Source organism: Thamnophis sirtalis, unplaced genomic scaffold (assembly GCF_051295495.1).
Source record: "Thamnophis sirtalis isolate CommonGarterSnake01/CBP01778 unplaced genomic scaffold, rThaSir2_p1.2 scaffold_1, whole genome shotgun sequence".
NCBI classification, from domain to species: Eukaryota; Metazoa; Chordata; class Lepidosauria; order Squamata; family Natricidae; genus Thamnophis; species Thamnophis sirtalis.
In genome coordinates, this window is record NW_028261381.1 from 29,866,739 (window position 1) to 29,884,756 (window position 18,018).

An 18,018-nucleotide genomic window follows, 5' to 3' on the forward strand; every position below is an offset into this window, starting at 1 on the left:
GACAAGGCCACAACCAGAGCGTCTACTGGAGGAGTCTCAAGGAATTTGGTAAGTTCAGGAGCGACATTGTAGAGACACTTGTCTAGGTTGGTTGGTTGCGGACCTGTACCAAGGGAACCCCACTGTCGTTGGACAACATTCATGAAGATCTTTGGAGACGGAATAACTTCTTTTTCCAATATAGGTTCAGAGAAAAGAGTGTTAGGACGATCAGAGGAAGCCGACACAGCAGTCTGAGTCTGGGTAGAAGAAGTTGAAGAAGAAGCAGAAAGTAAGTTAGCTGCTTTTATTGCTTTGAACAGAAGGGATTTAAAGCGATCGGTTTTGAATAATCTGGCAAAGGCAGGGGCATCTGGTGTTATTCCCTCATCATCAGATAGGTCAGAGTCCTTGAGGGTGTCCTGGTCCCCAAAGATGGAAGCCTGAGTGGCAGAAGTAGAATGAAGTGTTGCTGGGTATCCCCAGGTGATCTATGCCTGTTTCTGTGAGAAGAACCAGGTGGAGGGCGCTGCTGGAGCCCAGCAGCAATGTCTTGTTTTATGGCTTCTGAGATTATGGCTGCCATTTCTGCAGGGGATGAAAGAGAAGAAATTGGCCCTTGTATCTGGTTCTATGGAGGAAGAAGAAGAGGGCAGATCTCCATCTGACACATCCAAGGACGGGCAAGGACCCATGGGTGGCAACTCGGGGGCCCCCGGAGAGGCAGCTTGATCCCCCATGGGAGGGTGGGCGAGAGGCCTGGATATTCTGGCTCGCTTGTTTCTGGGTCCGCTGAGGTTCCTTCTCTAGGGCTGCCTGTTTAGAGGAGGACTTGGAAGTTTGGGGATTTTTTCCAATAACAGGAGCCTCTTTAGCTGCCCTCTTGCAGCTGCTCCTTACTCCCGATGGTTCTGCTCCTTCTGGTCCTTGTCCGGAACAGCCCCCACTATTGGGAGATCAGCCATGCCTGCCAACTTTAGCCCCCAGTAAAGAAATTGAGTGATCTCACCGCTACAGTCCAGGAGCATGCCACTGCAGCCTGGAGCGGTCCTCCAACTCTCCCGACGACCTCAGAATGCCGAGTGCCCAAGATGGTGGCTGCTGCTGCTTTGCGCACTTTCCCTGGGTTGCAAGATGGCGACCGTTGTTTTCGTGTGTTTTCTGACCTCCAGCAGGGTCCCAAAATGGCGGTTGTCTCCTCCGACGCTGGCCAGAGCTCCAATCTGAAGTCCACGAGCCTCCTGAGGCAGCGGTCTCTTTAAACAGCCAGGAGAAGCAGAGCGCACCAATCAGAAAGCCTCTGAGCCGTAGCTTGTGAGCTAAAGAGTCAGCGCCGTGCTGACTAAGGCTGTAGCGCGTCCCAGAGCGAACTTGTGGTTGCGAGGCAAGCAGGCAAGTCAGATGAAGCCCGAAGGCAGTTTTGAATCTCCCACTCAAATTAGAGTGGGAGAAAAAAAGGGGAAATATAATCCAATCAAAACTATTAATTTTGAAAAATGCCAATAATAGAGAAAGGGGAAAAAAAGGTAATTTAGTAATTCCAATGAGGAGAGAACAATTCTCACAGCTAGTCCAGGTTGGACTGAGTCTAAACTGGGAGGAGTCACCAGGGCTCGATGACATCACAAGTGTAGACTCAGTCCAATTGATTACTGGACAGAGCAAACCAGTCTGGCTGCTGTCTCCAAGATCATAGGAGAATAAAAATGTTAACAAGATCTATGTTCAAATACCAATGTCTAGGCCATCTAACCAATGAAGCACATCATCATTTATTATTATTTTTTAAATCAGATACTGAACTGGTATATTCCCTCAGCTTACAACCAGTCATGATGCGACCTACAGTTTGACCTGGGATCTTGCAGTCACACTGAGGGGAGAATACTATGCCACATTCATACAGTGAGTCCTGGCAGATGCCGTGTAAAGTACAAATCCTATTCAGGAAGAGGGGGTCAAATTATTATCCAAAGCACCAGAGGCCAGGACAAGAAATAATGGTTGGAAACTGATCAAAGAGAAGCAACTTGGAATTAAGGAGAAACTGCCTAACAGTAAGGACAATTAACTAGTGGAACATCTTGCTTTCAGAAATTATGGGCATTCCATCACTGGAGATTTTTAAGAAGAGACTGGACTGTCACTTGTCTGAGATTGTATAGATTTCCCTGTTTGAGCAGGAGGCTGGACTAGAAGACCTCCAAGGTTCCTTCCAGCTCTATTCTATTCTATTCTATCCCTTTTTTGTGGAGTAATTTATATGTCTTCTTATGTCTGGGCATTCAACAACTCATTGGGAATCAATATTAAAGTTGTTGGGCATATGTTGTGGGCTTCCTGGATTTAAGTCTTCTGGCTAATAAATGAGGAAGGTCAGCATGGTAGGTAGGAGTTGTTTATAATTTTCTGTATTCTCCCACTAGTGCATCTTACCTTCATAAAGCTGGCAATGCTATATGGGTCAGAACAGGAAGTCAGATTATCAGAGTGGTTTTAATATATCCACTTGTAATTCTCATGGTGTCATTGAGTTTGGCAGCTAGATTACTAGCATGGCAGCTGTAAAGCCTTATAGGGGCACATTATTCTGCTGCCAAGTAGATCAGCCCTAGTGCTGATGACCTGAGGGTGGCAGCTGAAGTCCCCCATTTAGTTTTACATAATTTTTGAAGTCTGTTGTTTCTAGTATTGATTTTTGCCACTTATTCTTTAATTATATCTTATAGGTGAGAGCCTGGTCCAATGTTACTCCAAGGTACTTTGGATGGGTGTTATAGGGTAGTAAGTTGTTGTAGTAACTTAGGGGCTTCATATACTAGTTTGTTGTTAAGGTGGAAGCACATGGTTACTGTTTCGCTAGTGCTAGGAGTAAGCTTCCAATCAATGAAGAATTTTTCCAAGTCTTAAGATTTTTGGGCAGGAGACTGTCTGTGACTTCTATGTTTTTTGTTTTTTGTTTTTTTGTTTTGTATTGCTGTGACCAAATCATCAGCATATTCAAATTTGCATCCTCTTGTCACCAGTGTATCTGATATAGCAAAATTTGTATGTTTGGCTAATTCTAGGTCTATGGCTATGATTATGGATGTTAGCTGCTGATTTTTTGAAATTTTATTTAGACAGCCAATTGTATTATTATTTTCATCTACTTGTGTGCCTAAAGATCCCATGTATTAAGAGAAATTGTTCAGAGCCAAACTGTGATATTGAAACTAGCTTTAATACAAGTTAGCTTTTAGTACACCCTAATTAGTACAGTTTAAAATGGGTAGCCTAGAATTCTGATCTAGTAAAGGTCTTTTTGGATCAGAATCAGTAGAATCCTCATTCTTAGTGGCCATAGATTTAGCCATGTTAGCCATTTACTATTTGATTTTAATATTGTTTCTTCTACATTGTTGTATTTTCTTTCTTTTTCTTTCGTATGCTGCCCAGAGTCATACAAGTTGTGAAGCCATATAAATGCTTTAAAAAAAAACCAAAGAAAGACTTAAGTTTTGCAATCTCTCAACAGTTCCCTACTAGGCACCTATAAATGCTACTGGAAAATAGAAGTGGAGATAACTTACATAAAGCTATGTAAATTAGTTCCAAGCCATTCAAACAGTCACATATTTGGGGTTGTTCTTTCTTTCATTACAGAGCTGAAAGAATCTATTACAGTGGTACCTTGGTACTCGACTGCTTTTCAGATTTGGTACTCAACATATTTTGATGCAAAAATTTTGTCCTAGTACTCATTTGTTTGGCACTCGAGGTGCAAGCTAGTGTTTGTTTGTGTCAGCAGCTTCATGATTTGTTACTCTTTCCAGCTGAAACAAATTTGTTTGGTACTTGGCATTTTTGATACTTCTTGTGCCTCCCAGAACCAATTAATAAGTATCAAGGTACCACTGTACTTGTTCATTGCAATGCCCAAAGTTCGGAGAATCAGCATTGTAGGTTTTTTTTTTTAAAAAGTGGTCTTTTCGGGTCTGTTAAATTCTGAGTATTTATCCAAATAAGGCAATTATTTCATCAAAATAACTAAGATTAAAATATTTTAAAATGGGAAGCGTTCAGTGCAGAATAAAAAACAACAACATTAAACTGTGAAGCAATTTACATTTAAAAGTACTATGGCTGAATCTAGAGCTACTAATTCAATAGAAATTACATCAGGAGAAAACTTGTCACAGTCTACAATCATGCTTAACATTAAAAAAAAACACAATTTATGAATTCTTGAACATTGTTCAACAGGATTCTCCAAACATGAAGCAGCAAGAAGGGGAAGTCCAGATTAGAAAAAATAGAGAAAGCCATTGTAGGAAGTATTAAAAATGCCTTGAAGGACAGAGGGAAGATCTGTTATAAAGGTAATCTATATACATTAAAAGTCTCCTGTCCTGGCACTCTATATACATCTGAAACTCTCCTATTGGTTTGATTATTTGTAACCTTCAGCTGGGTGAAATAGTACATCAGGGCAAAAGAAAAAGAAAAATATACTACAAATGGGTTAACTTACAGAATGCATCCAAAACATGGGATCCATGACACCTGTAAGATTGAAATTTGGCAAAGTTGTGGCTGCTTCAGTGCTGCAATGGTCAGCAGCAAGTCACATGATCATCATTTCAATGCTCCCTGATAGCTTCCTACAAGGAAAATCTAGGGGGAAGCTGGCAGGATGTCAGAAGTCACTCCTACTCCCACTGCCTTTTTGCCCAACCATGGTCATTCTGTTTCTCGGTTTAGTTTTAGGAAATATCTTTGAACAGGTTACGTGTTGTGTAGCAATTACATAAATGAAGCTTTAGCTCATACTAACAGACAGATTTTCAAAAATGCCTTAGACAGCCTCTCTTTTTTATATGAAAATAAAGAAGGGAGAGGAAGCACATTCAGAGTTGCAAGATTCCGTTACTACAGCTTTTTAAAAATAAACGTAGCTTTATGCTTATATGGTTTCTCGTAGTGTGGTCTATTTGTGGGACTGACAGTAATGCGAAAAGTGGAACAAAGTGTGGATGGTAGACAGTATACTAACATTGAGAATCAATGAAGGTAAAGGTTGGATGGCTGGAGAGAACTGCCAGAGAGTGTATGAATGACAAAAGGGATAGGAGAGAATAGACTAATATTAGTTAATTGATTTGAGAGTAAGAAACATTGATGAAGGATTCTTCAGATACTGCTGCCCATCATGGCTCTAAACAGAACTATAGAGAATATAGTCTCTAAATAGAACTTGGCTTCTATGCATAGAACTCAAGCTGAACCATTTTTGAAAGTTACTCATAATGCATAATAGGATTGCTCATGTAACCAGTAATTGGTATAACCAGCAATTGGTACAAAGATAGACATTTTATTAAGATGGAGACACTTCAGTTCCTCCTTTCTAGTGAATATTTCTATTGTAAGTATTTTAAGGATTCTTCATCTATATTTTAGAGACACATTGGTTTAGCAGAAATAAGGTACATTTGGCTGAAATTTAATCAACATTGTATGTTATATATATAGGGATAGTGTAGGTGTTTGCATCCATTGTTATATGTAAACCTCTCACCTAAATATTGAAATCCAAAAACTTGTCATGTTCTGACACTGGGAAGATATTACACTCTTAATAGGCTTACAGGCCAAAGAACTCTTCAGACCTAGAACCAGTTAAGTGCTAGCTGTATAAAATGAATTAGCGAAGAGCTAGTTTTGGATGGGAGACCATACAAAAGTGGAGAAGCCAATGAAGGCAAACCATCAGAAGCACAAAAAATTAAGAAAAACTGAAGCTACAGAAACACCAAGAGACCAGATGATCCAATGTGGCTTGGGGAGAAGCAAAGACATACCAAAGTGTGCCGTGCTAGTGCTCAGAGCAGATGGCACACAACAGTTCTTGGTGTTTGCAGTTATGAATCAACAAGATATTTCTACAAACCACACTCAAGTAATTAACTCTGCCAAGAATTTTGTATAAATTCAGGCTGATGAAATAGAAGTATAAATTAAGGTGGTACATTGAAATTGAGTTTGGTTTTGGAAGGGAATTTGATATATTTCCGAAGTTATAGAAGTGGGCATATATTTGGGATTGTTACACTTTCAACTAGCTGCTTTCTTTTTGTCAATCTCAAAGTATTTGGGGCAATAACTAATTTGAAGTTATTCTTTTAACCTTTATCAGTACTTTCTTTTCTTTCCAATAAAATTATCTTTCCAGATCTTTACAATTCTTTCTGTGTTTGGGCCATCAAAGTATGTGGTTTGGCTTTCTTTTCTTATGATGGTAATAGCAGATATTGGGTTATAAAAATGAAAAAGCTGTTTCTATTTTTCTGGAAAAAGAAAGGAATAAGAATTGGATTCCAGCTTCCTCAATTTGGATTTCAGGGTAGGCAAACTGAAGACATCTCCATGAAAATGGAGCTGACAGCTGAAGAAAGACCAAGAAACCAGTGAGAAGACTGGCTCCGCGGAACATCTCTGAATAAGGTGAGGATGCATGATCCAGATGGTTGCTGCTTGCAAGGAGACCACAGGATATCAGTTTTCCACAGACTTGAGCACCAAGAAATAACGAGATCATCCCTCTTGCTCACAATCTAGCAGAGCCTTTTAAAGGACACTTCATTTGCAAACCTCACTTTCTACTCACTTTCAGAAATTGTCTATTAACCATTTTAAAGCTATTGAAGACCTTCAGAATGACAAATCTAAAAAGTCATCAAATACAAACATGTTCTTAATACCAGTTAATACTGGTACTTAGAACATGACACAAAACATCGGAAACCTTAAAGGAGATCTTTGAAGAATGGAGTCAGAAAATAGTAACTATAATGTCAACACTGTCAATAATGATGTCTGTTTCTATGGATATACAATGTCTAAAATATGTTATGAAGAATGACAGGTGTGGAACAAATACCGGAAGTAGAATTACAAATGACATGCTGGGATAATGATTTGGAAAAGGACACTGTACTGGATATACAAAAGAAACTGGCTAAAGTTTTAAAAATTAAAAGAAAAATGATTAACCAAGAGAATGGCCAGGAAAATGTTTTCTATTGTTATAAAAATGGCTTTTAAAGTCTTGAAGAAATTTGTGCCATGGGGATAAATAAGAATTGAAGAGAAATCAAATCCTACATCAATATTTGAATTAAATATTAAGACTGTTAGAGGTAAAAGAAAGGAATATAAAGTTGGTTTATTTGATGAAAGTTAAATAAGACATGCTCTGCCAAATCTTTGTGAACTTTTTGCTGACATCAGGATTGAAAAGTTGATATTTTATGGATTTGCTTATAAATAAAGGATTAGGTGTGGAATTAAGGCATCATGTTCAGGAAGGCTATTTAGTAACATTGAAAATAAATAGGTATCTAAAACACTCCTTCCAGGATAGACAGAAGCACACATCAGCATTTTCACTGCAACACTCTGGCCCAAGTTCCCAAGTTTCTAGTAAATATAAAACTTCACAGCAATAATGTAGACCAAATACAATACCATCAGGTCTGAGGCCTTGTCAGAAACAGAGTTGGCACAACAAGGTAGATTAGGCAAAAATACTCCTATCTTCTATGAAAACTTGTAGAATTCATTCTCCAAGCTATAAGCCCATCTCTCTCATTACCATATTTTTCGGAGTATAAGACGCACCAGAGTATAAGATGCACCAAGGTTTTGAAGAGGCAAATTTTAAAAAGTTTTTGCACTCTGCAAACCTCCCAAAAACGGCCCATTTTTCACAAAAACGAGTCCATCCCCCCCCCAAAGGCATGAATAGCCTTTAGGGGGCTTGCAGAGTGCTCCTGGGGGCATGGGGGAGCCAAAAACGAGCAAAAAAGCCCGTTTTTCGTGAAAACAGGCCCATTTTTCATTTTGAGGGGAAAAGGTGTGTCTTATACTCTGAAAAATATAGTAAGTTTAATTTTAGAAACTATAGATATTAACATAAGAATTCCAGAGAAATACAAAAGCTTACCCAATCAACTATAAACGTATCCAATCAATTAATTGTCTAATGAAATGGGATTATATTAGATAGATTTATCAAGAAAATAGTGAATTACAAAAAATGCCTGGGAATACAGAATATAGAAACATCCACAATGCCCAAATCCTCACCGTAGTTGTCAAGCTTTATATGAATCAATGGGTAGTTGTAATAATACAAAAGCATTGTTTTGCAACATAAGGGAAATTTTAAAGCTGAGAAGTAATTTCTTTGCCTTAGATTTTTTTTCTCCTTTCCTAATATCATTGCAATCTGAAATGCTAAGCATAATTTTGTATTTTACAATTATATATTTAAGTCACCACATTTGAGGTTTTTTGTTGGGGAGAGGGATTGTTAACTGGACAGACATATAGAAATATACTGACATTTAAAATGAAAATTAACAGTTAACTTGGCCATATGTTGCTATTATTATACTCATACAAGTGATCATTTCATCCTATCAAGAAAGTGGCAACATTTATAGTTGGTTAACCAGCTTACGATCACAGATCCATTAACACAAAAACTTAAATACTTAAAATATTTATAACATTGCACAAATGTCATACATATTAATTGAATGACTATTCTGTAATACAATAGGAAAGCATGCTGAAACAAAACACCTCAGCAGTATTTTAAAGCAGTAACCACCTAGCCAATTTCTCTATGTTCTGTAGTTTTTCTAATCCACTCTCCCTGTGGCTGAGCAAAATCGAATTGCCTCTCACATTTGCAGACAGCTCTGTGAAGGTGATAATAGAGCTGCTCCCTGCTGTCATGAGGCAGGAAATAGGAAAATGGCATATGGGGCTAGAAAGAAATAAAAAAAGAATCAAACAAGAACAAAAGAGATTTCAACAAAGGACAAACTATAACCCAATATGCTTTGCAAGTTAATCTCTTTTCATAAGGATTCTGCATAATCATTCATCTGCAAACTTGCCCTAAAATGTGAATGGTTGCAAATGGTTTTTAGAGAAATTTTTATTTTGGAGAATATGTAAAAAGTACCCGATTCCATCTCAAGAATGAGCATTATGTATCTCTAGAGAAGGATTTAATCTATCTTGACCTGCTATTTCATTTTGAAAAGATTGAAGGTTTTACCAACCTAAATGGTATTTATAATCTTGACCCTAAGATACAAATTGTATTGGATTTAATAGAAATGTAATAGAAAAGTTTTTAAAGTTTCTTTTTAATTTACCCTAAAGACCAAATAGTTTTTCAAGAAAAAAAGTACAGAAAATAATTAAAGGAAGTGAAAAAAAAATTATATACCTCAAGCTAGGTATATTTGATTTAAGCAAAAAAAGGGGAAAGACAATTCTCATATTTTTATCTGAAGAGATGGTTGAAATAACATACCGTATTTTCCAAAATTTTCCATGTAAAAGAATCCATAATACAAGATGTGATAAAAAAATTAAAAGAATAATTTAATTAATATAAGCTAGCACATACCTTTCCTTTTACACTCTGAATGGGATCCACTACTACTGCCACAGCTCTTTCTGAAAGGGCCTCAAAGCTCTGTTGAGTATTGATATCCACACCAGACAACCAACAGCCAAAACCAGGATGGCTGTGATACCAGCCAACAACCATCTCGGGCCTGGAAAAAAGGAAGCATTGGGAAGTTCAATTATTTGCAGCAGGACATATGAAAAGCAACAGTGTAATCTACAGAAGCATAAGAAATTACTAAGGAAAAAGAAAGCACCAGGCGAAACATTTATATTTATGCTCACCACATTATAATAAAAACATGAAAATGTGGTGAAGAAGTGCTAGCATTAAGGGAGGTGTAGTAACAAGTCTAGGTCAGGCTCTCAGTTTTTCATCCTGTTGCCACACCTCCTATCCAATTTTTATCCTTTCCACATTTTTGGGAAATATCTCCTCTGAACACACTAGAGCCAAGTTGGCTTTTCACCGCAGAATATCTATCAAGCATGGATGATAGGATCAAATGACATCAAAAGATTAACTATCAATTAAAGCAGAAGTAGAGATTTGCTCAAAAAGCAATTTGTACTGTTCTCTTTGGTGGTCAAGACTTTTGTTCACATTAATCCTTATACTGTGTTTCCCCGAAAATACAACCTGTCCTGAAACTAATGCCTTGTCACATTTTTCGCGTGGGCAAAAATATAAGCCCACCCCCGAAAATAAGCTCCCTGGACAACCCCCCCCTCCAGCCAGGCAGAGCACCACTCACTGACCTAGCGGTATCCCGAAGGTGCCAAGCCGCGGGAGCCAGAGGGGGGAAAGGTTCTCATGTTTCTTGGCGCCTTCGAGATACTGCTAGGTCAGTGAGCGGTGCTGTGCCTGGCCGGAGGGGGGAGTTGCTGGGCGGCTGCTCCTTTGCGAACTGGCTCCTGAAGAGCCAGGCACAGCCTCAGGGGCGAAGCAGCCATGAGGTGACCACGCTCACGAGCAGCCACCCGGCAAACCCCCCTCTCCAGCCGGGCAGAGCGCCATTCACTGACCTAGGTATCCCTAAGGCACCAAGGCTCTGCCTGCTCCCCAACCCAGACTCTCTGTCTGGCAGCTGGCCCACAACCATAGAGCGCACTCCTAGAGTGGCCGCTGCTGGAAGACTTGGCAGCCGAGTTTTGGAGTTTGGAAGCTGGAGAAGAAGTTATGCTCGGAGCGCGGCAGGGGCAGAACAGGCGCTCCCGCAACCCCCCTCTCCAGCTGGGCAGAGCTCCATGCACTGACCTAGGGGATATCCCAAATGTGCCAAGCCGCGGGAACTGGGAAGTGGGCAGAGCGCCACGTGCCTTGGTGCCTTAGGGATACTCCCTAGGTCAGTGAGTGGTGCTCTGCCCAGTTGGAGAGGGGGTTTGCCGGGTGGTTGCTCATAAGCATGGTCACCTCATGGTTGCTTCGCCCCTGAGGCTGTGCCCAGCTCTTCGGGAACCAATTCGCAAGGGAGCAGCTGCCCGGCAACCCCAAAACAATAAGCCCTCCCCCTATAATAAGCCCAAGGCCATATTTTGTGGGACAAAATAAATTAAGACCTTGTCTTATTTCCGGGGAAACACAGTAAGCTTGTATAAGTTTTTATATCAGTATAAAAATTTCAGCACAAAGATGGCACCTGTTGAGACATTCCAAATGAAGTCCTCATTTTAAAAAAAAATGATTTTTTTCCCAAATTATTTTTGTTGAGTATACAGAACAGTGGTTGAAAAGTTGGAAAAGGTTGGTTAATTGTCCCTTTTCCATTGTGTTAATACAGAAATTTAACTTCTTATTGAATGTTGTAGTTGTAATTGTAATTGTAATTGAATATTGTATTGAATATTGTAAAACCTGGAGAAAAACAGTGATGGGAATCTGAAAACACTTAGCTGGCTTTTGACAATATATTAAATCCATTATTAAATGTAAGCAATCTATCATATAAATCACCCAGAAGGAACAAGGTTATATTTAAACAGTAGTAAATGATAGAATAGGAAATCAAGAGGACTTGGTTGTTATTATAACATATTTTATAGTCAATAAAGAAAATCCTAACCTTCCAGTCTGTTTTAACATATCCAACATTTTGGCTTGAAACACAGGATCAACTGCCTCCACACTGACTCCCTGCATTTAGAAGCAGATTAACAAAGGCAATTTTAGGTACAAGTAACTTTCATGACCAATTCAGAATAGTAATAATATGATCTACTAAGAGAAATGTCAGAAATCACAAAAATATTTCTTTTAACAAACACATTTAATTCATTTGTATTCACTGCTCTCTTTTAGGAGTGCATAGTAATTTAAGCCTAGAAGATTCTATGAAGTGAGCTGTGACTGCTTTGTCTAAGATTCTTTACTTCATCCCCTACCATGTATCCAGTCTAATCATGCTTTGAGAGCAATTCAAAAAGTAAATCACCACTATTTATGGCACTTAGCCAGTAGCTTTCACATCAAAATCCAGCTTTTTAATTAATATCCCAAGTTTATAAATGTAATATTTAAAAAAAATTAGAGATACATTTTAGAAGGAAAGAATGAGCTTGAGGAGTCAAAAGTGGACTTAGGCTAGAATCTTTATGTGAGCACAAGAGGGCAAAGTCTGATACCACCACCTTTGAATGCTGTTCAAACTTATCTAGTCTCAACCAGGTACAAACCATCAGTCTGAGAAGGTCCTGTGTATAGGATTGAGCAATAAAACAATTAATTAAAATCATCAAGTATGGGCCTGGTTGTTTGCGCCTGACAGATTGAATTTTTCAATCTAATGCTTCATGCAATTGACATCTAATTACAAAACAACATAGCTATTTATGACTCGAAAAGTTATATAGAACATAAGAGCATCACATTATATATAAGCTTGGATATATGCACTGCATATATGAATATTTTCTTCAAAAAATTAAGTATGTTGGGGAAGAACATTTTTGAGGTACAATTATAACAGTGTTATAGCACATGTGCTAACGGAAAGAACTCACCGTTCCTGACTGTGGCATAGCAAACACATCAATCACTCTGACAGTGTAGTCATCAACAAATTCTCCAAGCATGAGTCCCATAACTTCCATGGGAACACCAGCTCGACCATGCTTCAACATCTGGAAAGATCAGAATTCTACTGAATAATATTTAAGGAACAGATGCTTGATTCTCTGGTGGTTTTTAAATTTCTTTTTCTATTATATATTCACATCTTTAAGAGCTCTAAGGCCAAAAGCAGCTTTCTCTGAAAATACTATAGGATCTGTCTTACACACAGATTCATAGTAAGCTGTTATTGGAGAAATCAAGTTTCTGATAGCAAAAGACAATGGACTGGCAAAAGAGTGGATCATATCTCAGAAGACGATGCATTTAAAAAGATAAAAGAGTATTTCATAAAATATATGATTCCTTCCAATGCCTATTAGTTCTGTTTGTATAAAACAATCTACAAAATTTATGCTCAAAATATCTTCATTGGAAAAAGAAGACCTATGAAGAGCACAACGACACAGAACAGTGAGACACTAGTGGGGAAAAAATCTCTCTACTTTTATAGTACAAGTGTCATCTCTGGCCATAAAATAGCTTTTCTCTTCTTTGATCAGTGTGCCAGTTATTGCCCAGGTTTGAGGACAACAGACTATCATAATCAATGCTTTGCTAGCTTCTCATTTAGGATCATGCAATATATGCCATATAGTGGGGTTTATAAAGATAGCACCATTTTATTTTGTATCCTATATTGTACCATATATAAAAACCATGAATAATTTGAATAGTCACATTTAGAGGTTATGTGTATAGCATCTATAGGCATGAAACAGATAGCTGCCCATAATAGTAAAATTAAAGCTACTTGCCAGTATATCATCAACCACTTAGAATATACAGTGGAGAAAAAAATGAAGGACAAAGAACCCTTAAAGAGTTCAATGAGAACCAAACATAATCATTAAATGCTAAGTGTTGAGCAATTTTTACTGGCCAGGAGGAAAAACTGAACGGAAGTAAAAATATGACAAATAATTGTATCTAAAAGGTAGCGTTATCTAGATGTTGCTTGACCACATCACTTTTAGCATCCTTTGCCATTGCTGGGAGTTGTGAGGTATACTTTTGCAACACCTGGAGAGCATCGGATTTCCCATTTCTCAAATCTGATTTTTAAATACCCCAGAAAATGTAACTTTTGATACAAAACGCAGCAGAAACATCCCACTTGTAATATATTCAGTGCTTTGCACAATACTTAAAAACACACACAGATATTTACCTTTAGAAGTGCAAGTGAAGAAATGTAAACTTGCTCAGCTGTGTCAACTGCAGGTGCATCCGTTGGAGGTCCCTAGATAAAGACACAACATTCTATAATATACACAACTCTATTTTATAAATAAAATGAGCTTCATCTAAAAAAATCCTGGAGGAATACATTCGGTTTTATTAAATGCAGAATTTTGAAACAAAAATGATAACAGCAATCCCAAACCCCTACTCTTACTATAGAAGGGTTTCAACTTTTTCTTCCCAGACCATTTAAAAAGACTCATATGAAGAATACAAAGCTATTGTGGTTGTTTCCATCTATGTGAAACACTCAATAGTCTTCCCTGCACATATGAAAACAAGCTTAGTAAGACACTGAACTATGAATTAGAAGACCTATTTTAAACTCTGCATCTGTCATAAACTCCTGTTTTTCAGCAAGTCACTAACTGGCTTCACACACTGCAATACCCAAGTGTCATGGTTTGATGAATAAGCATCATGGTTATTTCTATATATTAAGCCAAAACCTTACATGTCACATTGTATTACAATACAGGAACCCTATGACTGTTAGTATTGGCCCTGCACCTATGAAGATTACACAGATCCTTCTCCCATTCATACACTGCTGATTATTATTTATACATCTCTCAATTCCAGTCAAATCTATTTGGTTGTACAGCATTTATCTAGCAATAATAATAATAATAATAATAACAACAACAACAACAACAACAACAACAACTCCGCCGTTGCCGGTCCCAAGCCTGGATGAAAAAGGAGGAGGGTTGGGGTCAGGTTGGCAACTGGCCCCATAAAAAAACCCCGCCAACCCATACAATATGGTGAAAGAAACTAATAAAAATTTTATACCGCATCGATCGTCGCGCAGGTTAACAAGGGCCGCGGCAGATGTTGGGGTCCCTGGACATCCGTCGACAAGTGGGCTACAAGTGGACCAGCCAACAAAATGACAAAAATATAGTGCAGATGAAAACCGTGCCATAATGGCCTGTTACTACAACTCAGAGCCAGAAAAAAGAGGTTATTTAAAGCGAATGTATGAATTATGGAAAGAACAATATCCAGATTCAAATGTTAGTGAACAACGACTAGCAGATCAAAGGCGATTTATTATACGGAATAAAGTGTTTAGTGAAGTTGAACTTGAGGAAATTCAGGCAAATTGCAAAACCAAAAAAACAATATCACAAGCAGAAATAACTGATATTCAAGACACAACTAAAGACATTATAGTAGAACTCCCAGAAGAAGCTCTCAGGGAGGAAATAACACCACCACCACTAGAACCAGTTATCACTGAACCAACTGATGAACTAACTCAAAAACAAAAAGAATTGAAGGATAAGATCATGGAGCATTTTCTGCTTAATGAGGAAAGGCAACGTTTACCATCACTAAAAACTGTGCCTAAGAAAATTTTGGCCCCTATCATGAAAATGGTTAATGCAGTGTTTTCAACAATTGAATCGGGATCCATCTTGGAAACGAACCAGTTAATGTACAGCACAGCTGTAATAGTCACTAATGAACTAGGCATTAAAATCAAAGTACCTAGTCACACAACAGAAAAAGCATCAAAGCCAAAGTGGAAAATCCGATTAGAACAAAAAGTCAAAAAATTAAGGGCAGATGCTAGTAACTTAAAGAACATTCATGAGCAACGGCTTAAAAACAACAAAATCATAGATCGGCTAATCAGAACATATAGATTGGATACAAGAAACATCAATGAAGCTGTAGAGATTGTAAAACAGTGGATAACAACAACAGCTAGAAAAATTGAAAGATATGAGGCACGAATCATCCAATATAAACAAAATCAGCAATTTCGATCAGACCAACGGCGTTTTTATCAAAGTCTTAATGTGAATGGTGACACCAAAGTGAAAAACCAGAAAAACAGGCCACAGTTAATTCAGGCCAATTTCTGGAAAAAATAAAAGATAAAGTGGACAGTGAACAAACTTGGTTATGGTTAACAACAGGTACATTAAAGAAAGAAACAGAGTCACTAATCCTGGCTGCGCAAGAACAAGCTATCCGCACAAATGCCATTAAGGCCAAAATTGAAAAATCCTCTGATGATGCCAAATGCAGACTTTGCAAAGAAGCTGATGAAACTGTTGATCACATACTCAGCTGCTGTAAAAAAATCACGCAGACTGATTATAAATTGCGGCACAATTCAGTAGCACAAATGATCCATTGGAATTTGTGCAAAAATTATAATATTAAAACAGCAACAAACTGGTGGGAACATCAGCCTGAAAAAGTCACCGAAAATCAGATGGTCAAGATCTTGTGGGATTTCCGTATACAAACGGACAAAATACTGGCGCATAATACACCAGACATCACACTGGTTGAGAAAAATAAGGTCACAATCATAGACATTGCAATACCAGGTGATAGCAGGGTCGCCAAGAAGGAACATGAAAAAATCGCAAAATATCAGGACTTAAAAATCGAAATTCAATGACTATGGCACAAACCAGCAGTGGTAATTCCAGTGGTAATTGGCACACTGGGTGCTATTCCAAAAGCACTGGAATTACATTTGAAACAGTTAAAAATTGACAAAATCACCATCAGTCAAATGCAAAAAGCCGCACTGCTTGGATCTGCATGCATATTACGAAAATATGTTACAACGTCCTAGGCCCCTGGGTGGGGCCCAACTAGTAACCAATGCCAAATCCGGCGAAACAACTGGCCACTGTGATACAATTGTATAATAATAATAATAAAATAAATAAATTATACATACTGTTCTTTCTCCCTCTCCCTCTCACATACACACAATCTCCAATTAACTACATGTTTCTTACAGTGGTGTGAATATAAATGCTGCTAGGCTAGCATGATTAACTGGCACCAACACAAACACAATTTCCCTTTGCTTCATCAGTTTTTACTTAAAGAGAACTTGGAAAAAGGCTACAGGAGCATTTTGCAGATCCATTGGTGCAGTGAGAGAAAAAATGGACCTCCAATCCCTAGGCAGAAAAGCTGTGAACAAAATACTCTGCTCTTTGCTTTATGAGTAGCTAATAAAAAATTAGCACAATTGTCCCAGGTGTGAATGACGACCAAGGCCAAAATTATCTATTGTTCAAGTGCAGAATGCCATCTGCAGAACTTCAAAATTAAAATTATGCTATTGTTATGAATAATGATGTAGTACAAAATATTTTTTTAATTGTGGTTTGTGACCAAGGATAACTTCACAGAACCCACCACTACCAATATATACTAATGATCAAGCATGCAATAAGCATTTCTACTTAACAATTTCTTAACACTTAAGAATACTTAACAATAAGCATTTCTACTTTAATAATTTGCTTCATTATATTTAAAATTATTTAAGCTATTTAAATATAATGAAGATCTACTTATCCCTAAAATATCAATATGTGAATTTTCAAAGATGGACATTCAAAGAATTCAGCCCACAATTCAGAAATCCTGCTTTTAAATCCAGCAAATGACCTAAATATTATAAATGAGAGCAGTTCATGGCAAAAGTTGTACAGTGAAACAGAAGTTTCATGATAGGTATTATGAAAATAATTAATAGGGAGCATGGGTAACTATTAAGAATGTTTTATAAGGAAGGACTATATTAGAAAATATAAAATTTAGTGGCAGAAAGATTGCTAACAAAGTTTCAGCTATTTTGATCTCTCCACATTACCGCTTGGAACTCTGGAATATTCAATTCTATTTCCTCTTTTTATACACAATTGTCATTTTCAATTGATTTCTGAAAAAAAAGCAGTATTATTGTTAAATAATTTGGATTTATCACACAATTGGTCCTTATATTACTATTTAAAATAATACTAAGTACAGAATGAAACTTTTAATATTTCATTCTCCTAATACCAGTTTTTGAACTATTATGTTATTTTGTGCATTTGCTTAGAGAAGATCTTTTTCCCTATCGGTTTTTAAATATTATTGCTTTGCCATCACTGATGTCAACAAAGTTTCTTAAATTAACCAAAAGTTAATATACAGCTATATGCTATTCCCTCTTCTATCTGCCAAATTTTCCTAAACAAATTTCCCTAATGTGCTCTACACCATATACTGTATTCAAATAGTTGGTTTAAAATATTATGTCAAATGTTATGATTAACAAGGAAAAATGCGATAGTTTCATTTGATATAAGCCAACAGCCATTTGATCAACTGAACGTCTCATTCTACTACAGTGCTTAATCTTGAGGGTTCCTCAATTGTTAGACTAGATCTGGTGT

General features: G+C 37.6%; 1 protein-coding gene across 2 annotated transcripts in view; it reads right to left on the bottom strand.

Annotated features, from left to right (window-relative positions):
- PSMD14 (proteasome 26S subunit, non-ATPase 14) overlaps positions 1-18,018 on the bottom strand; it is a 63,198-nt gene that overhangs the window by 24,879 nt on the left and 20,301 nt on the right. For both annotated transcript variants that reach the window (XM_014055887.2, XM_014055888.2), the window contains exons 5-8: positions 13,734-13,805; positions 12,454-12,573; positions 11,517-11,587; positions 9,452-9,602 (exon numbers count right to left, since the gene is read on the bottom strand). In XM_014055887.2, coding sequence (XP_013911362.1) covers positions 9,452-9,602; positions 11,517-11,587; positions 12,454-12,573; positions 13,734-13,805 — 414 coding nt within the window. The remainder of the gene's footprint in view (positions 1-9,451; positions 9,603-11,516; positions 11,588-12,453; positions 12,574-13,733; positions 13,806-18,018) is intronic.